The sequence below is a fragment of the Cydia pomonella genome, chromosome 16 (genome assembly GCF_033807575.1).
Source record: "Cydia pomonella isolate Wapato2018A chromosome 16, ilCydPomo1, whole genome shotgun sequence".
In the NCBI taxonomy this organism is placed as follows: Eukaryota; Metazoa; Arthropoda; class Insecta; order Lepidoptera; family Tortricidae; genus Cydia; species Cydia pomonella.
Window position 1 is genome coordinate 2,148,847 of NC_084718.1, and position 24,252 is coordinate 2,173,098.

Sequence of the window (24,252 nt, forward strand, 5' to 3'; positions counted from 1 at the left end):
CAGCGATTATTTTACATAACAATCTTCTTCCACCCTAGTTTAGGGAAGTGAAAATCAAATTTCATATTGATAGTGGTTCCTAAACGAAAATAGCCATGTGAATAATACTGTCAAATTGACGTATTTCGTGATTTCTTGAGTAACCTAAAAGCTCTTATTTTTAATAAGGCAGTAGGTTTAATTCTTCTTAGAAGTGTTGATTGTAAAGTAAATATCATGAAGAAACCAAAACAAGCAGCACGTGCCAGTTTTCCAAACACCCGCAAAGCTCTGCGCAAACAAAAGAGGCAGCAAAAGAAAGCTCACAAGCAGGAACATTATTTAAAGAAGAAAACTGTCCAAGAACAACCAAAATATACACCAGGGAGGTTCGTAAAGCGACCTGCTGATTCACCAGAGCCTGATGCAGAAGTTAAAGTAAATAGAAGCCCTTTGATAGTAATCGGTAGTAAAATATACTCCATAGTTTATTATTGACACTACCAAACATTGCGCTTTATGCGTGGTAAAGTAGGTTTTTAAATGAAATAATTCAGTTGTAAGTATCTACCCAACCCATATTTAATTAAGTATTACATATAAAACAAGTTTATTTCTCAAATTTTAGAAGAAAAAGCAGAAATCCCAACCTTTGCCAATTGATGTGGTTCAAAAAGAGCGTGAAAAAGAGAAAAGGGAAGCCGACCGTTTAAAAGCTGAGATGGAGGATCAGAGACGGAAGATTTTCCTAGAAGCCAATGAGGAAGAGGACAAGATGATAAAGAAACTAGAAAAACAGCTTGGGCTGAACAAGGTTAAAAACAAAAAGAAATTCTTTGAGGATGATGGTCTTGATTGTATCCTTTAAAATTTTTCTTAATTAGTCATTTGCGGGCCATAGGAATGGGGCCAGTACAGCGGTGTCACACACGAATTTGAGCAGCATGCAATTGCAAAATGCAATTTCATGCAGTCTAATGCCACAATGCAATTGGTTGACGAGTTCAAATCACACAAGCAATTGGTTGCTACTATTGTGTTAGACTGCACGATTATTAGGTCCGCTGTGCCCCGAGGGCTTTTGGTGCAGACATTAGCTGAGCCACTTTCCCTTTCAATTAGTTTGTAAGCATTATTGTGTACTTTTATCATGTACCTATGTTTAAACTAGAAGAACTAGAGTGAGGATCTTCAATTCAAATGTAAAAGCCATGTTACTGTACGGTTGCGAAACCTGGTTTGTCCGCAAAGATCTAATAATGAAACTCCAAGTGTTTGTGAACAAATGCTTAAGGCAAATTCTACGCATCTTTTGACTAAACTGGATCACAAACGTTCACTTATGGAGGATTACTGGACAAGCACCCGTACACAAGGGGATCCAAACGCGCAAATGGAAGCCTGACACCCACCTATCCAAAGTGGCCCTGACCTGGAAGACGCCCGGAAAACGGAAACATGGTCGCCCTAAATGTACTTGGCGCCGTTCCGTGGAGCAAGAGTTGGGTGTATTGGGGATGGGGTGGGACGAGGTTACCCAAGCTGCCCAGGACCGGAATCAGTGGAAGAAAATGGTTCGAGCCCTACACCCCAGCAGGAGGTAACAGGATGGAAAGAAGAGAAAGATGTTTAAACTTTTTGAATAAACGTCTTTATTATTATTATTATTGGCTCGACTTCGTGAGTGACGCCACTGAACTAGTCCCATTCTTAGTGCCCATAAGACCCGTCCTTAGATATATGTCAATGTTTTTTATGCTATGTGAATGCTCCGAGTTGATAGTACAAACATTTATCAATTGTTGTAACAACAATAAGCTTTTATTGCCATTGTGGCATATTAATTAGATTAAATTAAATATTATTTATTTTCAGGCAACTATGGCCCATATATACATACCTTACAGACTATCATATATACAATAATAAAAATAAAATAAAATAATAAAAATTAGCATATGCTTCAGCTGTTTTCACACCCTCAATAATGTGGTGAGGGACAGTTGGAGACAAAGACTAATTGAAATTATTGAAATTATGCTTTGTTATAAATCTCCTTAAATAGTTACATATTTTTTCAAGAAAGTAACATTATTAGCAGCACATCAAAAAGTCTTCTAAGAGAAAATTCACACAGGGAAATAAACAAGGTCTTTTCTCAAATACATATTTTTGCAGTTGTATTTCGAAACACTTTCAGACATAAGGATATGCTTTTTACTTAATATTCCTTATTATTGAACTCAGATTTACTAGAAATCTGTGATAGACAAACAACAGAACAAATCGTAGCCGCTGAGAAACACCTGGCCAATGTCGAAGGTGAATCAGACTTTGAAGAAGACCTAGCAGCAGTCACTGGGAAAGAATTAAAGAAAAATAAGGATAAAAAAACTAAGGAGGCAAAAACTAAAGATACAAAATCTAAAAATGATAAAAACAGCGCTGATGATGAATTTAGTGATGAGAATAGTGACTTTGACAGTGATGACAATGCAAATGAAGAAGTTATGAGTGATGTTGATGAAAAAATCAGTGGAGAAGATGATGAATTTGGTGAAAATAGTGATAATGATGAAGATGGTGGCTTAAGTGATAATGAAGATTCTGATGAAGAACCTGAAGGTATGTGTTTTTTTTTAATTCTTAAAAGATCAACTAAACAGCCAACGGGAAGGGCATTCTAACGTGTGAATAGAAAAGTTGGTATTGAGGACATTAAATAAAGTAAATTGGACAGACAAATAATGCACTAAAATTGACATATATAATTTTGACTTTATTATTAGGAAGTTATTTATTTATTTATTATTTATTTGGAGATCCAACAGCTGTGACATTAACATAGAAAAATATAGTAGATACAGGAGGCCAATTATAGGAACTCACAGGTCTTAACTTATTATTCTTCGTACTTAAAATTTAAATTAAATTTTATTTTCTGCTAGAAAAACCTACAAAATTATCAAAATCTAAACAGAAATCAAAAGAAAACCCAGCCCCAAAGCAAGAAAATAAAAAGGGTAAAGAAAGGGTAGTTTCAGAAGAAGAATTATCCAAAATGTTCAGTGATGATGAAGTGTCACATCTGTCTGAAGATGGTGATTTAGATGGGGGTGATTTTGGGGATGAAAAGGAAGAAATTGAGGAGAAGGTGAAAGAGAAACCAGATGTTTGGGAAGATATTTATGGACGTAAGAGGGACAAGGAAGGAAATGTTATAAAGGTAAGGGATACATCTTAGTTAAGTTTTTCTAAGTGCTAACTTAAACAAAGTGATCACACTCGGTTTGCTCTGTATTTATGTTTTGTGATGCGTAAATTCCAATAGGGGGTATTACTGCAATGTTTATCTGTTCTGCCGCCAGAGTGCAGTACTATCTCATATTAAATCATAGATTAACTTATACATACTAAACCTTAAACAGTGTTTTGACAAGTTTTCACTATGAATTTGATGCATCAAGGAAGTTTGTTTATCGAGAGTTTAAGCGAAACGTGAAAATCGAAATTTCGTTATCGCTCGAATATGTAAAAGTAATAAAGATCTTTAGATTACGATACGAAATTTCGTATTTCGCGGTAGGCCCGCAGTAGGTCGCGGTTTCGTATCTCGAAAGGATGGGTGACGATCGGGCAGTCAAGAGGGTTTACTTAGGTCGACCAATTGGACGCCGTCCTGTTGGTCATCCTAAATATCGTTGGGCGGATAGAGTGGTGGCAGATCTCCGAGAGCTCGGCGTCAGCGAAAGCTGGCGGGAGTACGCTCTGGACCGAGAAAAGTGGCGTGCTCTTGTGTTGGAGGCCAAGACTCATTTTGGGTCATCGCGCCAGCCAAGCAATCAATCAATCAATCAAATCATTTATTCCGCATAAAATGTGGTACATAAGTTATTTACATTAATCATAGGAAACACATTTTACCAGCAACTGGCATGCAAAATAACACAAAAAATAATATAAGGAACAAAAAAAAAAACATAAACCATAAAACATAATCTAAGATAGGTACTACAACTAGATACTTACAATGTCAATATTGAAATGTTTATATAAAAACTTAAATAATAAAATCACGACTTATAATAATCAAAATAATCATTAATAGAATAGAAGCATTCTTGTATGAGCCATTTTTTAAGCAAGCGGTACTAGCGGTAAGCCCTGTGTTTGTGCTAGTAGCGCCCTCTACACAGAGTTTTGCGTAATATCCCCTGTTGGCAGTAGTTTACGTTTTCTGTAAAAAATAATTATGGATATGAAACTTTTAAAGAAATAATGTTTTGTTATGTGTAACGTTATGTTCTGTTTCAAGATTTAAATTATAGTATTTCCAGGAAGATAAAGGTGCTTACATTCCACCACATTTGAGAAACAAGGATGCTACAACTGATCAGGCGACAGCGCAATTAAAACGACAAATAAAGAGTAAGTGTAGCATGTAACTCCTCTGGAGTTGCAGGTGTACATAGGCTACGGAGACTGCTTACCATCAGGCAGGCCGTATGCTTGTTTGCCACCGACGTAGTATTAAAAAAAATATCTTTCTGTGTTGTGTATGTATGTATGTACATATATACTTTATTGTACATAGAAATAAAAACACGAAAAACACAGTTACAGAGTAAATTAAATACAACAAAGGCGAACTTATCCCTGTATGGGATCTCTTCCAGTTAACCTTTGAGGAAATGAGTAAAACAGAAATAACGGTGAATGAATGACAAACACAAACAAAATTATTTGTTATGTATGCTCTGAATGTATTTCTTTATATGAATCAAAAACATTTCACCTGCCCATACAAACCGAGTTTCGTTCCCATTTTAAAACTACGTGTCGTATTGTAATAACATTTTGCACATATAATGAAATGAAATAAGGCACATATACAAAGTATATGTTTAAGTTTATGATTTCACTATATTATATTAATTAGTAGGTATTTAATTTGTAAATAGTAGTTAGTGATATCTTATTCTCAAGTACAAAGCCTGCACCTAACAAGTCTCTTTTTGACCCAGTGGTTGACTGGTAGAGAATGCCTTAGGGCATTAAGTCCTCCATTTGCACTTAATATTTTATGTGCAATAAAGTATAAATAAATAAATAAACAAGGCATATCTAGTCCTATAATTAGTTTATATACCTCTAGTTTATACATCAAACGAAATAGAGCAAAATCAAGTTTTGTAAAAAAAAACTTAAATTCGCTGAATTTTATTCACTATGGTATCTGAGGCTACATAAACTAATTACATCTCTAGATTTACTTTATCCTATTGTAAGTACAAACTTTAGTACTTATTTACTTAACAAAAAAACCCTACCACAGAATATGTTATATAAGTATTTCATTTTTTTTAATATACTACGTCGGTGGCAAACAAGCATACGGCCCGCCTGATGGTAAGCAGTCTCCGTAGCCTATGTACGCCTGCAACTCCAGAGAAGCTACATGCGCGTGGCCGACCCTAACAACCCTTTCTCCCCTCGTTGACCTCTGGCAACCTTACTCACCGGCAGGAACACAACACTATGAGTAGGGTCGAGTGTTATTTGGCTGCGGTTCATACAGAAAAGACACACCACATCGAATGAAATTACCTCATATTTAATATACAATACACCTTTCTATGTACAGTCGAGGAAATTGATTCTTTAGCAGTTTACGGTTCAATTTACATTGGACAACTCTTAGCATAAGTATGTACAACAAAAATAACTTGAACCGCAAATTGCTAAAGAATCAATTTCCTCGACCGTACATGACTTCACAAAGAAATAAATGAAATCTACTGAAATATGTTTCACATCCCATGTTATCAGATTGATCGGAAAAGAACCCTAAATAAACCTCAGTTTGACTATCAACACAGTGATGGTACTGCGTGGTCAAACAACCTTATTAACTTGGTCTTTTTATTAAAACCAAATTTATTTAAACCATTCGAAATGAAGACCTATGGAGTATATGAGTAAACACCCATTGACGAAGAAATTGCGACACGGAAATGGAGATGGATAGGACATACTATTCGAAGAGGGGAAACGAATAATGCTACCATAGCTTTCGCTTGGAAACCGCTGGACGGAAGCCGTGGCTCCGGGCGGCCTGTGCACTCTTGGCAACGGTCCGTCCTAAGAGAGCTACGAGCGGTCGGGTTGAGCTGGAGCGAGGCCAGAGGACGAGCTGAAGATAGGAAGGCGTGGCGCGAGCTTGTGAAGGCCCTTTGTACCTCTGGGTTGCTTTAGGACAACAACATTGTTGTTTTTAAAAACGAAAAAATCGTTTATAAGTGCTTACATTTACAAGTTACTGCCTCATTAATGATTTTAATTTTATATATTTATTTAATCTTTATCACACAAAAAAACGTATCGTAGAAAAGGCGGACTTAATGCCAAAAAGCATCCTTTATCACTACCTCAGAAAAATTTACATGATCCTATTTTTTTTTTCAGGCATCCTTAATAAGCTTGCACATACGAACCTCCACTGGGCCTGCACGTCCATCGAGAATCTCTACTCCAGCAACAGCCGTCATTCTGTCAGCGCGTCCCTCTGCGGTCTATGGTTAGAAGCAGTTTGTGGGACCGTGAGTGCGCCTCTGCGACTCCAGGTAATATTAAATAAGCTCGCGCACATCAACCTCCACTGGACCTGCACATCCATCTCTACTCTAGTAACAGCTGTCATTCTGTCATCGCGTCCCTCTGTGGTCTATGGCTGGAGGCAGTTTGTGGGACCGTGAGTGCGCCTCTGCGACTCCAGGTAATATTAAATAAGCTCGCCCGCACCAACCTCCACTGGACCTGCACATCCATCTCTACTCTAGTAACAGCTGTCATTCTGTCATCGCGTCCCTCTGTGGTCTATGGCTGGAGGCAGTTTGTGGGACCGTGAGTGCGCCTCTGCGACTCCAGGTAATATTAAATAAGCTCGCCCGCACCAACCTCCACTGGGCCTGCACATCCATCTCTACTCTAGTAACAGCTGTCATTCTGTCATCGCGTCCCTCTGTGGTCTATGGCTGGAGGCAGTTTGTGGGACCGTGAGTGCGCCTCTGCGACTCCAGGTAATATTAAATAAGCTCGCCCGCACCAACCTCCACTGGACCTGCACATCCATCTCTACTCTAGTAACAGCTGTCATTCTGTCATCGCGTCCCTCTGTGGTCTATGGCTGGAGGCAGTTTGTGGGACCGTGAGTGCGCCTCTGCGACTCCAGGTAATATTAAATAAGCTCGCCCGCACCAACCTCCACTGGACCTGCACATCCATCTCTACTCTAGTAACAGCTGTCATTCTGTCATCGCGTCCCTCTGTGGTCTATGGCTGGAGGCAGTTTGTGGGACCGTGAGTGCGCCTCTGCGACTCCAGGTAATATTAAATAAGCTCGCCCGCACCAACCTCCACTGGGCCTGCACATCCATCTCTACTCTAGTAACAGCTGTCATTCTGTCATCGCGTCCCTCTGTGGTCTATGGCTGGAGGCAGTTTGTGGGACCGTGAGTGCGCCTCTGCGACTCCAGGTAATATTAAATAAGCTCGCCCGCACCAACCTCCACTGGACCTGCACATCCATCTCTACTCTAGTAACAGCTGTCATTCTGTCATCGCGTCCCTCTGTGGTCTATGGCTGGAGGCAGTTTGTGGGACCGTGAGTGCGCCTCTGCGACTCCAGGTAATATTAAATAAGCTCGCCCGCACCAACCTCCACTGGACCTGCACATCCATCTCTACTCTAGTAACAGCTGTCATTCTGTCATCGCGTCCCTCTGTGGTCTATGGCTGGAGGCAGTTTGTGGGACCGTGAGTGCGCCTCTGCGACTCCAGGTAATATTAAATAAGCTCGCCCGCACCAACCTCCACTGGACCTGCACATCCATCTCTACTCTAGTAACAGCTGTCATTCTGTCATCGCGTCCCTCTGTGGTCTATGGCTGGAGGCAGTTTGTGGGACCGTGAGTGCGCCTCTGCGACTCCAGGTAATATTAAATAAGCTCGCCCGCACCAACCTCCACTGGACCTGCACATCCATCTCTACTCTAGTAACAGCTGTCATTCTGTCATCGCGTCCCTCTGTGGTCTATGGCTGGAGGCAGTTTGTGGGACCGTGAGTGCGCCTCTGCGACTCCAGGTAATATTAAATAAGCTCGCCCGCACCAACCTCCACTGGGCCTGCACATCCATCTCTACTCTAGTAACAGCTGTCATTCTGTCATCGCGTCCCTCTGTGGTCTATGGCTGGAGGCAGTTTGTGGGACCGTGAGTGCGCCTCTGCGACTCCAGGTAATATTAAATAAGCTCGCCCGCACCAACCTCCACTGGACCTGCACATCCATCTCTACTCTAGTAACAGCTGTCATTCTGTCATCGCGTCCCTCTGTGGTCTATGGCTGGAGGCAGTTTGTGGGACCGTGAGTGCGCCTCTGCGACTCCAGGTAATATTAAATAAGCTCGCCCGCACCAACCTCCACTGGACCTGCACATCCATCTCTACTCTAGTAACAGCTGTCATTCTGTCATCGCGTCCCTCTGTGGTCTATGGCTGGAGGCAGTTTGTGGGACCGTGAGTGCGCCTCTGCGACTCCAGGTAATATTAAATAAGCTCGCCCGCACCAACCTCCACTGGACCTGCACATCCATCTCTACTCTAGTAACAGCTGTCATTCTGTCATCGCGTCCCTCTGTGGTCTATGGCTGGAGGCAGTTTGTGGGACCGTGAGTGCGCCTCTGCGACTCCAGGTAATATTAAATAAGCTCGCCCGCACCAACCTCCACTGGACCTGCACATCCATCTCTACTCTAGTAACAGCTGTCATTCTGTCATCGCGTCCCTCTGTGGTCTATGGCTGGAGGCAGTTTGTGGGACCGTGAGTGCGCCTCTGCGACTCCAGGTAATATTAAATAAGCTCGCCCGCACCAACCTCCACTGGACCTGCACATCCATCTCTACTCTAGTAACAGCTGTCATTCTGTCATCGCGTCCCTCTGTGGTCTATGGCTGGAGGCAGTTTGTGGGACCGTGAGTGCGCCTCTGCGACTCCAGGTAATATTAAATAAGCTCGCCCGCACCAACCTCCACTGGACCTGCACATCCATCTCTACTCTAGTAACAGCTGTCATTCTGTCATCGCGTCCCTCTGTGGTCTATGGCTGGAGGCAGTTTGTGGGACCGTGAGTGCGCCTCTGCGACTCCAGGTAATATTAAATAAGCTCGCCCGCACCAACCTCCACTGGGCCTGCACATCCATCTCTACTCTGGTAACAGCTGTCATTCTGTTATCGCGTCTCTCTGTGGTCTATGGCTGGAGGCATTACGACTCCAGGTATGTTTGTTATCTCGCCACTGCTCGAAAACATGGCATTAGAAAGTCTAATTCTTTATGTTTTATGTTTTGGTTGTACTAGGTTGTAGTAGACTTTTACTTTTCACTCGCTGATTGCTTGACACTCAACCAACCTCAGGCTCTCAGCGCACCAAGTTCATTAGATCATTTATGGTAGGGTTTAATTCTTTTAAAAATAATAAAGATTGTCTTGTTTGTCGGATCGACCAAGGTGGAGACAACTTCGTCAAGCTGCACCGACAAGCGCCCTGTTATTAGTATTATCAAAGAGAATTTGAAATAGATGTGGATTGTCAAAGTAAACTTTGTAGCCACAGTAAATTTTCTGCCATCTTTACACATATGATTAAAACTTTTTAGAACGCCATTTGACAATACGCCTCTATACTAAATTCTCTTTGGAATTAGTACTACTTTCTATTTTTTTTTCATAGCAGTACATAACGGTTAATCTTGTGAGTTGTGAAAACGCCCTTACACAATATATTGTTGAATTTTCAGGCCGAGCATGCGGCTCTAGTTGGCGTGTTACATGCCAATGTGGGGCAGGAAATTGGTAAGTACCGATTGGCCATGCCATCTTAATGCTAACCCCCTTTTTTCAACGATTCCAAAAGTAACATACCCTACCCTAGGGCCTACCGCGAACTACGTTCGACCTGTTGCCTGTCTGTCGCACTTGTAAATTCGTACGTAAGTTGACAGGGAGGCAACACGATGAACCTAGTTTGCGGTAGGCCCTCCGGCCCGTTCATATAATTCCGATCGAACATTCTCGTTTCGTGCGCACCAGTGGAATGGCACAACGCGATTGGTTGATGAGTTCGCATCACGCGCGCGATTGGACGCAACACACCAGTGTGTTGGCTCCATTCTTGGTGCCCGTAAGCCCGTCTTTACGAAGTAATATATAAATCAATGCTTTTTTTCTTTTTCACTTCCCCATTAACGCCATGTAGCCACAGTCAATTTACTGCCATCTTTCGAAACGTGATTAAAACTTAGAACTCCATTTAACTTTGATCCTTATTCTTTCACTGATATGTGTTAAATTTGTTAAATATCAAAAAGTGGCGCCATCTAATAGATCAAAGGCTAAAGGTATGGCGCCACCGTTTCGAGCGATGGCGCCACAACCTTTAGCTGATGCCCGGTAAGATGGCGCCATTTTGATATTTAACAAATTTAAATCAAAGCTAAATGGCGTTCTAAAAGTTTTAATCATGTGTCGAAAGTAAATTTACTGAGGCTACTAAGTTTTCTTTGACAATCCACCTCTTTTTCAAATTCTCTTTGATAATACAGTATTTAATAGCTAATGTGACCGGTAATGAAGATTAAAAAGTAAGATCGATAATTAAACATAAAAATTATACTGATTTTGCTTTCCTCCTTCAGGAGCCCATTTCTTAGAAGAGTTGTGCACAATATTCAACCGTCTGACGCAGACTTCGCAGCCTATGGAGGATAAAACGTTGGACAATATTGTGTGCTGTCTCGCTTATCTGTATAGTTTCAAGGTAAAGTACCTTTTAAGGTCATAGGTGATTGGTTAAATAATATTAGTGGACGACCAGAAACGACTTGTGGTATAGTTAAAACATAATAACCTATTTACGTAATATTAAAATTACAATATAAATACCAAAACTTATAAACTATAACTAAAATACAATTTTAAACCTAATACAAATTTATAATTAATACACTAGTCAACAATACACTCGTATTACGTCAAAAGATAATTATGTCATTCATTACAAATTAAGCTTAAGCTAAACTAAACTAACAAACTACTCAAAGAGGCCCCCGCGAGTTGTTCCCGGCGCAAAGGTGCCCATCACACTCGCTGCGTTACCGCGTTGAATTGCGATGGATAGCCTTTGCGCCAGGAAAGAACCCACGCGGGCATCACACCCCCTCTCCCTAGCTCGCCGCCCTATCTCCCTTATAAAATCCATAGCTTCCACCCCCCAGCACCCTGTCGTCTCACAAGCCAAGGGGATAAAGTAATAATTATTAAGTAGGGCCGAATATTTGTCTTGCTTTCTCGCTGCAGCACATTCCGCAGCGGCCCCCGCTGTATGCACCGTACGGCTGAGGTGCGAGGCGGCAAAAGTGACGCACGTGGCGTCCCACAACAGGCACTTGCCCTTCTCCCAAGGGACCAAAGTTAAGCCGTCGGGCCTTTTCCCATCCCTTCGACAGAGACCCGTTAAGACCGTTAAACCCGACCCGTTAAGAGAGACCTTTTAATTAATTAATATTGACCTATCGTTCGTAAGCTACGCGTTCGACGACCGGACCTTTTTATTTTATCGGTAATTAAATCGTATCATATCAGTAATTAAGTCCATATCTGTTCTAGTTACATATATTTAAAATAAACATATATGTAAAATAAAAGTTTAGAATATTAATACCTAAAGCAGAGACGCTTTCCATACAGATTTTCGTACATTGACCCGCGTGTTGCCATCTCTATTGCACTTGCATAATTATATTGCTGTCCCGCCCATGATGCTGGTTGTCAATGTCACTGTGCGACAGGGTTCGAAAGGATAATTATCGATGATAGTTATCTTGATAATTATCTTGATTTTTATGCCTGATAATTATCGATATCAAAAAATTTACGAAATATAATTAGATTGTTACAAGATGATTATCTTATATTTCAATGGTGGACCCAATGGTCCGTTTTAATTTGCAAAAAAACACCCCAATCATACTTTTTACTATCAAAGAATTCAAAGAAAATAAATATAGCACCATACCTGGGATAATTATCGAGATAGTTATCAAATACTATAATTATCTGGATAATTTCGAACCCTGCTCTGCGAATTTACAATACAATTATGCGCGCGTAATAAAGATAGCAAAGAATAGAATAGAAGCGTTGGTGGCGTAGCGGTAAGAACGTGCGACTTGCAATCCGGAGGTTCATACCTCGGCTTGTACCAATAAGTTTTTCGGAACTTATGTAGGTACGAAATATCATTTGATATTTACCAGTCGCTTTTCGGTCAAGGAAAACATCGTGAGATAACCGGACTAATCCCAACAAGGCCTAGTTTTACCCTCTGGGTTGGAAGGTCAGATGACAGTCGCTTTCGTAAAAACTAGTGCCTACGCCAAATCTTGGAATTAGTTGTCAAGCGGACCCCAGGCTCCAATGAGCCGTGGCAATATGCCGGGACAATGCTAGGAAGAAGGAGAAGAATAAAGATAGCAATAGGCGGGTCAATGTACGAAAATGTATATGGAAAGCGTCTCTGCTTTACATAGTACAGTCAGCTGCAGAGAGGTGACCCCCTGCATACAATCAGTCTATGCAGGGGGGTCACCTCTCTCTGCATCTGACTGTACATTCGACACCATAAGAAAAATCTTAATTTCTTTCAGATTTTCCACGCAACTCTCCTATACGACATTCTCAATCGGTTACTTTTGAATCCAACTGAAAAAAGCATAGACTGCGTTCTGTGCGCGTTCCGCTGTGCGGGTGCATCGTTACGGAAAGACGAGCCATTGGCTTTGAAGACTTTCATACAGGATGCTCAAAAGCAAGCGAGCGCGGTGCAAGGAGGCGACCAGGCTGGGTAAGCATTTGCGTAGAAAGATACAGGCAGCTGCCCCCTTTTTAGGGTTCCGTAGTCAACTACACTGAAAAAAATAGATAGCCGAACTGGTTTTGTAACTTTACTAAATAACTAAACTACGGTTATAAGAAAATAAACTTTGCATAAATTTACAAACTTATTTTGTAGTGTATACCCAGTACCTGAACACTGATAGCCAAACACGGTTTTGTAACATATAACACATAGTTCGCAAGTCCCAATTTTTGTGTAAACAGTAACCAAAATTTTGTTACAGTTATGCAAACATTTCTTTCAGTGTAGGAACCCTTATAGTTTCGCCATGTCCGTCTGTCTGTCTGTCTGTCTGTTCGAGGCTTTGCCCCGTGGTCGTTAGTGAAAGAAAGCTGAAATTTGGCATGGACATATAAATCAATGAACGGCTTCATAAAGTCGTACAATAAAATCTAAAAAAATATTTTTTTTAGGGTACCTCCCCTACACGTAAATTAGGGGTAATTTTTTTTTGCCCTAACCCTACAGTTTGGGATATCGTTGGAAAGGTCTTTCAAAACTAATAGGGGTCTTCAACAAACATTTCTTGATAAAGTGAATATATTCGGAGATAATTGCTCCGAAAGACAAAAAAAATGTATCGCAAAAAGTTTCCCCTTCATAGTAAAAAGACGTACACCCACAGTTCATCCCTTGGTTAACAATCTACCATACTTCAAGCTCCAGTTTAGTTTATTGTGACGGAAGAGTAACTACGGAGCCCTACTCTGAGCATGGCCCGACATGCCCTTGGCCGGTTTTTTGAAGTTAATGTGACCTCGGAAATCTGAATCATTGTCTGACCATTGTCTGAGGTTAATTAATTTGACTTTATTGACCCCATCTAGTTTCGGCGGCGTGTCGACGTCACGTGACTATTTTCGCTTTGTTAGGTCACACAATAACCTTTTTTTTTAAGAGGGGAAATGTTTTTCGCATACCACCCAGGCGTGGGGGCGGGCCTGGGATGGTTATGTGGGACTCCCATTAGGCTGATGAGACCCATGGTTTACCCACTAAAACCCCTCTGTTGCCGCCTCAGTACTATAGGGGGCGTGTATGAACTGTAGGAGGCAGCACAGGAGCCGTCAGATTTTTGGCGCGAGGCGTAAATATGATGTTTATTGTTCCGATGTAGCCCACAAGATGGCAGAACCTGCTATGCACAAGAAAACACGTGACGTGTAAATGTACATGTTTATGGTTCCGATTCAGGCCACAAGATGGCAGGCCCTCCAACGTGCACGGTCCCTATAGGGCGAGGTCCCAGGAACGCCGAAGTACTCTTCCGCAACTCACACGATAACCCTAACCTAACCTACTTTACCTACTATAATGGTCTTGTGTTTTTATTTTTAATGCGAGAGGCTTGGCCCCCCCGTGCCTCCCTGTGAAGGGCTTTGCCCCCCAGTCCCCCTTAGGCCTGGCAAACCAATATTTTCCATGTTGCGCCTCTGTTTATTTATTATATAACGATTTTAGAGCAAAAATGTAAAATTGATAGATTTAGTCGTTGAAATTGTACACCTTAAGCATCTAGAGCATGGTTAGTGGTTCAATGTAAATCTTAAAGGGGTTTCAAATGTTTCTGGAGTTTCTAATCACATATGAAAGTGTACCAAGAATAACGAATATCATTCTTAAACTTACCGAAAGAACTATGGCATAATTAAATGAGTTGCAATTGATTTACACTTCGCGCTAGCTAAATAACTAGGGGGCTTTAATGCAGCCACTGCTGCCCACTCTTTAACTTGAAAAAACCGGGCAAGTGCGGGTCGGACTCGCGCACGAAGCGTTCCGTACCATTATTTATAAATACGGCAAAAAAAATATGTTTGTTGTATGGGAGCCCCCCTTAAATATTTGTTTTATTCTGTTTTTAGTATTTGTTGTTATAGCGGCAACAGAAATACATCATCTGTGAAAATTTCAACTGTCTAGCTATAACGGTTCATGAGATACAGCCTGGTGACAGATGGACGGACGGACGGACGGACAGCGAAGTCTCAGTAATAGGGTCCCGTTTGACCCTTTGAGTACGGAACCCTAAAAACTACTATTGATATTTCCAGGTCTCGAATAAAGTTCCTTCTAGAAGTCCTAATGGCGGTGAAGAATAACAATCTGAACAAGATACCCAACTATGACCCGAGCTTCGTTGAACAGCTGAAGAAGACAGTCCGAGGCATCATTAGGAAAGGAAACTATGCTACGCCACTCAATATCACACTTGAAGATTTACTCAAAGGTAATAAATAAACCAAACATATTTTGATTAAGGAAGTCGTATAAGTCAGCTGCCGCTCCGTCGGCGGGCTTGGGAGTTTAAGTTTGAAGGATGAATCAAGCTAGACCGGGCCGGGGCCGGGCCGGAGTTTCCGGCGCTTCGTTTTCTATGGAAAGCTACACGTGAACATCGATCAGCCGTCATAGGGACCGTGCGCGTTGGAGGCTCTGCCATCTTGTGGCCTGAATCGGAACCATAAACATGTACATTTACACGTCACATGTTTTCTTGTGCATAGTAGGTTCTGCCATCTTTTGGGCTACATCGGAACAATAGACATCACATTTACGCCTCGCGCCAAAAATCTGACGGCTCCTGTGCTGCCGCCTATAGTTCATGCACGCTCCCTATAGAAAATGACGTGTCGGACGCCTTGGCCCGGGCCCGGCCCGGTCTAGTGTCAGTCATACTTAAATTGCTTGATAGTGTAATTCTTTATTAATTAATGATTATGCAATGGCCTCTTAATGCTCACGGTCCATTCTAGCTATACTCTGTACCTTTAGGTATTGAAATAAAAAAATAAAAAAATGTACATTTTCGGGTAGTTATAACAATTAGTGGGTAACCAACCAAATACAAAACCGCCTGGATCTGTCTCTGAACGACCTGACTTTAACCTACATTATTTGATCATGTAATGTTTTCACATTGTTTTCATCTCAACTCTCAAATCTATTATTTTTTTTATTTTATTTAAACACCTAATCAGATTTTGTTTAATTTTATTTAAATACCTGAAGATACAGAGTATAGTACTTGTTATGCTCGAAAAACATTGAATCATTTTCAATAGGGGGTATTACTGCAATGTTCTGCCGCCAGAGTGCAGCACTAGCACCTATCGTAAACCATAGAGTAACTTATACATACTGTGCTTTAAACTGTTTTTTGACAAGTTTTCACAGATAATAAAATATGACATTGATGCATCAAGGCGGTTTGTTTACAAAGAGCCTATTGAGAAACGCGAAAATCGAAATTTAGTTATCTGCCTCTTCATCACTCGAATATGCAAGAGTGATAGAGAGGTCAGATAACGAAATATCGATTTTCTTGTTTCGCGGTAGACCCTCAGATTGTGATGGATTGTGGTAGTGGCGCCCCCTACGCAGAGTTTCGCGTAATGTTCCCTATAGAAACAGAGTTGCTTTTGTTTTGTTTCTTAATTATATAGGAAACTATTTCCTACTCTTTAGGTTCAAATTTCAACCGCAAGTTTTGGTTTTTTTAATAGCCTGGGCTTTGAATAGGAGGGTAAAATAATTATATTAGTACATATATTTCAAATTCACAACTTTCCTTTTTTTCAGCCGAAACTCGTGGCAAATGGTGGGTCGTAGGCTCTGCATGGGAAGGCAACCGCCCAAAGCCAGAAGAGAAGATTAAAGCAGTTCCCAGCACGGACCAGAAACTTCTAGAACTAGCGAGGAAACAGAGGATGAATACAGATGTTAGGAGGAGTATCTTCTGTGTTATAATGTCTGCTGAGGTGCGTTCAAGTTCTATCTAAGATACTATTATTATTTTAATTAAAAACCATTTTTATATTTATATTACCTAACCTTACAATAGCCAAATATATAAATATTATAGGACATTATTACACAAATTGACTAAGTCCCACGGTAAGCTCAATAAGGCTTGTGTTGAGGGTACTTAGACGACGATATATATAATATATAAATATGTATAAATACTTAAATACATAGAAAACACCCATGACTCAGGAACAAATATCCATGCTCATCACACAAATACATGCCCTTACCAGGATTTGAACCCGGGACCATCAGCTTCGTAGGCAGGGTCACTACCCACTAGGCCAAACCGGTCGTCGTTCAAGACAAGACATCCAAAATGCATTAACTAAGTGTATTAAAAGTGAATGTTTATATTAATTATTTTTTTCAGGACTACATGGACGCGTTCGAAAAACTCCAACACCTAGGTCTAAAAGGCAGTCAAGAACGCGAAGTAGTGCACGTATTACTAGCGTGCTGCACGCAGGAACGAACCTACAACCCCTACTACTCCGTGCTGGCCCAAAAACTATGCGACGTTGATAGGAAATACCAGGTACTTTGAACGGTATTTATGATTTTTATTTTTATGAACAGAAACCACTGAGTCACTGAGAAATCGCTGGTGGCCTAGCTGAAAGAGCGTGTGACTTGCAACCCAATGTCGCGGGTTCAAACCTCGGCTCGTACCAATGAGTTTTTCGGAACTTAATATGTACGAAATATCATTTGATATTTACCAGTCGCTTTTCGGTGAAGGAAAACATCGTGAGGAAATCGGACTAATTCCAATAAAGCCCAGATTACCCTCTGGGAAGGTCAGATGGCAGTCGCTTTCGTAAAAACTAGTGCCTACGCCAAATCTTGGAATTAGTTGTCAAACGGACCCCAGGCTGAGCCGTGGCAATATGCCAAATGCCGGGACAACGCTAGGAAGAAGAGAATGGAAACCACTTAAGGAGCGGCAGCTAATGTTTACGTGGCTTCATGATATAATCTCCGTCTTAAAGTTTACCGCGTAGAGGGAAATTACCAACACATTTTGTAGATTGGAGTATTGTATTCCGGGCTTTGCTAAAGGTTTTACATTTTTTTTTAGTGCTAGAAGAATACATATTATTTGCTCGATACGTAAATCATGACATCTGCTCCCTTCTTTCATTACATTTGTGTTAGTGTACTATGGGTATGATCACTCTTTATTAAATTTTGGCGTTCTGTTCTGGGGACACAGTGGCGCGTTTGTTATACAAAAAATGTAAGAATGAATGCAAGAAATGGATGCAGTTATTAATATAAAATTTGTTTCAGCTGTCCATCCAGTTCGCCGTTTGGGATAAAATCAAGGATTTGGAGAGCTTATCGAAGCAGGCTACGACCAATCTGGCGCAGTTTCTTATACACCTCATTATGGAGAAGGGCTTGGCTTTATCCGTTCTAAAGGTAAGTTCCTATGATCGTCAACGATAATAGGATAGTAAATACGCAAACGGACGTTATTCGTTTTTAAATAAAATTCTTTTGGTATTTAACTTTTAAGAATCGAAAATGAGCGATCGATCGAAATAATCGAATATGGTCGATCTGTGTATGTATAAGTATTGTATTGAAAAATACAAGACATGCTATCACAGAGAAAAAAATAAAAGTAAAGACGAACCCTTTACCGGATTTCTCTTATGCCCTATACCTACGTGACTATGTGAATATTATTTACCCCCTTATTCATAAACGTCTACTAAAGTTAACAAGTCGCTAATAGTAGTTTGTCCCTTTCCATCATATCAATACGTCGGAAGCAATCGCAAGTCCGTCGAAATGCCGGTTACTCTTGTGTATCGATATGAAAATGAAAATGAAAAAGGAAAAATGATTTATTTAGGTATCAAAATTGCAGCTTATTACACAGTAGAAAAGTATTACATTTTTAGAAGCATTCTATTGTTGGAAAGCCTAGGAATAGTGTCCTGAGCCCTAAACTAGGTAAACCTGTCTTATAGGGATCAGGGAACCACCGCTATTTTTAGAAATGCAGCAAAGGTTAGTTGGTACACAAATCTAAAATTTGGATAATATGAGTTCGAATGTCATTAGATCGACTAGTTTTTCAATGTAATCGATTATTTATTGTACAATTAATAAACTAAACTAGTGTAAAACCGAATATCCCACTTTATAAGTATAAATCAAAGAGAATTTGGAATAGAGGTGGATTGTCAAAGAAAATTGTGTAGCCATAGTAAATTTACTGCCATTTTTAGACACAAGGTCAAAACTTTTAGAACGCCATTTGACTTTGATCCTTATTCTTTCACTGATATGTGTTAAATTTAAATATCAAAGGCATAGGCCAAAGGTTGTGGCGCCATCGCTCGAAACGATGCTGCATACCTTTGGACATTGATCTATTAGATGGCGCCACTTTTTGATATTTAACAAATTTAACACATATCAGTGAAAAAATAAGGATTAAAGTCAAATTGCGTTTTTAAAGTTTTAATCATGTGACTAAACTAAAGACGGCAGTAAATTTACTGTGGCTACAAAGTTTTCTTTGACAATTGACCTCCAGTTCAAATTATCTTTCGTATAAATTCATCAAGATATCCTGTAAAAATAGTGCTTTTGCGTCTTCCTGTAACATCATGATATTCTGTCTTTATTACATAATTGCGTGGATGTTTTTTTTTACAGGTAATAGAATTCTCGGACCTAAACAAAAGCTCAGTCCGTTTCCTCCGTCAGATACTCCTCGCCATCATCATGAATGCCGACGTACAAGCTTCCCTCCAAGTGTTCCACCGCATTGCTAAAACACCCAAACTTCACATGTTCAGAGAAAGTCTAAGGTTATTTATACAACACTTTTTGTTGAAAAATGCGGGGAAGAAAAGCACAGTGTTAAATGAGGAAGAGATGAAGATATTGAAGGAGAGAACCGTGGAGGTTGAGAGGATATTGACTATGTTTGAGTCGAAGTTGAAGTTTTAAAATAAATATAAAATATGTTTATGGATTGTGTTTTTTTTTTTGCTTTACGTGATATCGATTTCAAGGACGCTTGCAAAAATGTATGTAATCGAATATTCTTTTCATTTAATTGGAGGATAAATCGAAATTAATAACGTTATACGTCGTGAGCCAATAAAACCCGAAAGATTTTAAAGGTGTATTCTTCTGACTAAATGTCATACAAAGTTTCCTGAAATAAATCTTGTTTTAGACATAATGACGATTTTTGGAAAAAATTGTTTCTGTTATAACTCAGTGAAAAATGCCTTTTTGGGTGTGACGATGCCACTACATATGTGTCTTGGTTTAGACATACCTACTGACAGACATCTTATCTTATCTTATCTTCTAATTACCGGGGGCCCTTGCGGATACACTTCGACCCATAGGGATCTTTTGTGTAGTTGCCCCCTAAGGAAAGACCCATTAGCTACTCAAGAGCCTTTTTGACCATTTCCATGTGTCGGATGATGGAGCTTATGGGTAGCCTTTTGAATTCCTTTGGTTCCAGATAGCCTGCTCCAAAGTCCTTCATTCTTTGTCTGGCGAGGGCGTGACATTCACACATTAGGTGTGTTACTGTCTCTTCCTCTTCACCACACATTCGACAATCGGTGTTGTCAGAGTGTCCCATCCTGGCCAAAACCCCTTTGACCCCATAATGGCCCGTAAACACCCCTGTTATAATTTGGAGTTGTCTCCTGCTAAGTTTCCATAGCTTTTTGCTCCAACCGGAGTCTACTTCTTGTATGAAGAGCTTTGAGTGCTTTAGACCCGTCAGACTGTCCCATTCTTTTTGGTGTCTCGTCCTAGTGTGGTCTTTAATAGCCGTTATAATGGTTCCCTGTGAGAGCCCCACGAATGGTTCCGGACCTATGTGGTTACTTGCGGATCCGGCTCTGGCAAGTTCATCTGCATTTTCATTGCCTATGAATCCCTCGTGCCCTGGAATCCATACCAGTTGCACTCTATTTTGTCTTCCAAGCTTGTACTGACAGACATTAAAGTTTTAAAGCAAATTCGCAATTTATATGTATAAATAAAAAAACTTTACTTATTCGTTGTAATGATTTTTTCACCGAGGTGTAATAAATAAATAACGTGTCGTGGGTAGGAAACGCAAAAAAAAATTTTTTTTTGGTGATATTGGTAAAACTTAATATAGGTCATTACCTATGAAATTGGCGTTTTGTATGGAGAACTTTAACGAAATTCGATTTTTCATACAATGAATTTTGCGGATTATATTGTGATGGCATTTTCAAACCAAACAAATTTTTGCCAGTAATCTGAGACATTTTTAAGGCACATTTTCTATCTCATATTTTTTTAAATCTGTCCCGTCAGAAAAATATAAGTCATTTAAATACTCGAGCCGCCAGCACATGAAAAGAGCTGTTTTCAGGGCGGTATTCTAAATACATAAAACAATAAAAGTAGCAAATAATTGTATGTAAAATCGTTGTTATGTAGCGCACTAATGAAATTAAAAAATACTTCGAAGTTACTATTAAAATAAATAAACTATGACATGCCTAATACTTATGAACAAAAACGCCAATTTCATAGGTAATGACCCAATACTTAACATTTCTTGTTCCTTATGACCTCAGGAATTCGTGGTTAATCTGTCGGGTTTAATTGCCCCCCGGTGTATATTAATGCAATAAGAGCTAGCGTACTTAGACTTGTTTGAATAAGATTAAAGACCCTGAACTCCTAAGAACCACGCAAATAAGAACATTTTAAAAACCTCGTCCTTTTAGCAATTTCTTGATCTGATGCGTTTAGGGTGGGTCCATATTGGGTTGCATACAAGTTTCGGTCATACCTTTGATACGCATAACAACTTGTGTCATAATCATCATTGCGCATACAAATGAAAAGTCATATTATATTGTGTCATACATTTTTAGTCTAATCAAATATTATGATTACAGTATAGTTATTAAGTATAGTTATGTATAGATAGTTATAGTTCTAACAATTGGATAAGATTTACTAACACAATGATCCCCGATGGTCTTAAATAAAGAAATAATAATAATAGCAGTTGTCAAATGTTTTTTGTGCATACCTAACGAACCTAACCTAAAATTTTATGCGAATTAAATCAATAACTATAAAAATTATGACATAACTCATTTATGACAAAACCCAGTTATGCTCAGGAATATTTGTGACTAAAGATTATTATGACAATTATGACTTACAATTTTATGCATAAACTGTTATGACAATTAACAATATGACAAAAGTTGTTATGCGACAAATAAACATAAAAAAAAAATTACAGTTAAGTAGGTACCCAGAGGCAGCGTTGGCACGGCCTCGCAGTCCGAGAGGCCTCGCGCCTCAAATAAGTACCTATATCTCGGACACAACGTGAAAAGGTTCGTTATTTCTTGCGCCACCAGAAGGCCTCGCTAAATGTACCTTCCCCACATAAAATTTTGTTCTTGCCCCGCCACTCGGGTACCTACTTATTTTTGAAACCTTAATATTCTTAATAATAGCCAACGGTTCCCAACGATGTGTCCTTCACTACAATATCAACGTATAATTTTCTATGAAATCCTTGTTATGGGAACATTACTGTTATCGCTAGACGTCTGGACGTTATCAGATAGCCGGGAGCTATAGGTAGGTAGGTTCTTATATGCACACCTGCGGAATCAATGAACGCGTTTATATCAGATTGTGTTCGCACCGGGCTAACCTGGACTGGAAGGCTCTATAAGTACAGAAGGAATTAAATTATCAAATACGAGTCATCATAATCTTCCTCGCGTTGTCCCGGCATTTTGCCACGGCTCATGGGAGCCTGGGGTCCGCTTGGCAACGAATCCTAATAATTGGCGTAGGCACTAGATTTTACGAAAGTGACTGCCATCTGACCTTCCAACCCGGAGGATAAACTAGGCCTTGTTAGGATTAGTATTAGTCCGGTTTCCTTACGATGTTTTCCTTCTCCGAAAAGCGACTGGTAAATATCAAATGATATTTTGTGGGTCTCTAAAGCTTCCCATAAAGTTTTAAGTCATAATGTATTGTTTGTCCGCATTTTCGTTAGCCATAATTAGAATTAGGACTACCACAACTTTTCAGGATTGCCACAAAACAAACCTAACCTAACCTATCTATAGGATAACCTAAGGAAATTCCTGAAAAATTAAGGTTTCTGAGTTATGATTAATAATAATATGGAGTGTGCATGAACTGTAGGAGGCAGCACAGGAGCCGTCAGATTTTTGGCGCGAGGCGTAAATGTGATGTTTATTGTTCCGATGTAGCCCACAAGATGGCAGCACTTACTATGCACAAGAAAACACGTGACGTGTAAATGTACATGTTTATGGTTCTGATTCAGGTCACAAGATGGCAGATCCCCGCCGTGTGGTGCCGGCGTTTTAGAATAGCACCACCCCATCTCGTCCCGTGGGTGTCGTAAAAGGCGACTAAGGGAAAACCGCGTATGGGCAGCAGCGTCCGTCGAATATTGATATCAACATCCACTGCGGTCCCAACTCGTATATTCAACTAAAATATCTTCGCAACAACATAAATCCAATCACAACTAACATAACTCTACTCCAATCAAACTCCCATCTTAAAATAAAAATAACCCCCCATCTTAAATCAAAAACTCCCATCTTCATAAAATTCAACCAGGAACTATGGCCGCCCGTATTTAACGCGGGGACCATGGGTCCATCTAAACTCACAACAACAACGCCGGGTCTTCAACTCGAGCATCACCATTGCTTTTTGACTGATGGTGATGCCGGACCCGGCATCGCATAAATCAAACCAGCATTTCGCAAATGTCACCACGGACACAGGGTCGCCCGTATCATTAGCGAGGGCCCTGTGTCTTCAAATGACACTATAAAACCTTAAAAAAAAAAAAAGATGGCAGATCCTCCAACGCGCACGGTCCCTATATGACTGTCATTACATTATGACCGTAGTACATAGGTAAGTTGCCTACTTACCTAACTACACGAGCCGGGGTTTGACCCGCGACATAAGAATTAATAATAAATAATAATTACAAGCGTAGGTATCTTCCCAGTCTTGGTAAGTCAAAAGTAGTCCCATTTCGTCGTTAAGTATATAATTTATTTGGCGTGTCCGCATTACTAACACGTTATTATTAACTAACTGCTACAGCCAATATTGACTATGCCTATTTACATACCCATGCAGCCTGACATGTTTGTTTTTACGTGATAAAGCGATAAGACGATAACACATGGGCTCGGTCTGCGGGAATCTTCGTTACAATCCCGGGATAGGTTCTAGGATGTTTTAACAGCAGGCTACTGCAAATACCTAAGTTTTTTTATACTACGTCGATGGCAAACCAGCATACGGCCTGCCTGATGGTAAGCAATCTCCGATAGACGCCTCCAACTCGTTGAGTTCTGGCAACCGTAGTCACCGACAGGAAC

General features: G+C 40.3%; 1 protein-coding gene across 1 annotated transcript; it reads left to right on the forward strand.

The window, feature by feature from the left end:
- Positions 1-78: 78 nt before the first annotated feature.
- Positions 79-19,802, forward strand: LOC133526181 (nucleolar MIF4G domain-containing protein 1 homolog). The gene is made up of 14 exons (XM_061862673.1): positions 79-417; positions 608-836; positions 2,227-2,604; positions 2,928-3,205; positions 4,317-4,407; positions 6,445-6,602; positions 9,837-9,891; positions 10,734-10,855; positions 12,744-12,940; positions 15,049-15,224; positions 16,577-16,755; positions 17,178-17,342; positions 18,098-18,229; positions 19,481-19,802. The coding sequence occupies exons 1-14, from the start codon at positions 217-219 to the stop codon at positions 19,775-19,777; spliced, it is 2,658 nt and encodes an 885-aa protein (XP_061718657.1). The 5' UTR covers positions 79-216; the 3' UTR covers positions 19,778-19,802.
- Positions 19,803-24,252: the final 4,450 nt, after the last annotated feature.

Bases quoted from the DNA above. Each gene is read 5' to 3' on its own strand.
- LOC133526181 (XM_061862673.1), top strand. From the start codon at position 217: ATGAAGAAACCAAAACAAGCAGCACGTGCCAGTTTTCCAAACACCCGC. The intron at 6,603-9,836 runs GTAATATTAAAT...TTGAATTTTCAG, and splicing joins GTGCGCCTCTGCGACTCCAG to GCCGAGCATGCGGCTCTAGT. The intron at 15,225-16,576 runs GTAATAAATAAA...CCTTTTTTTCAG, and splicing joins ACTTGAAGATTTACTCAAAG to CCGAAACTCGTGGCAAATGG.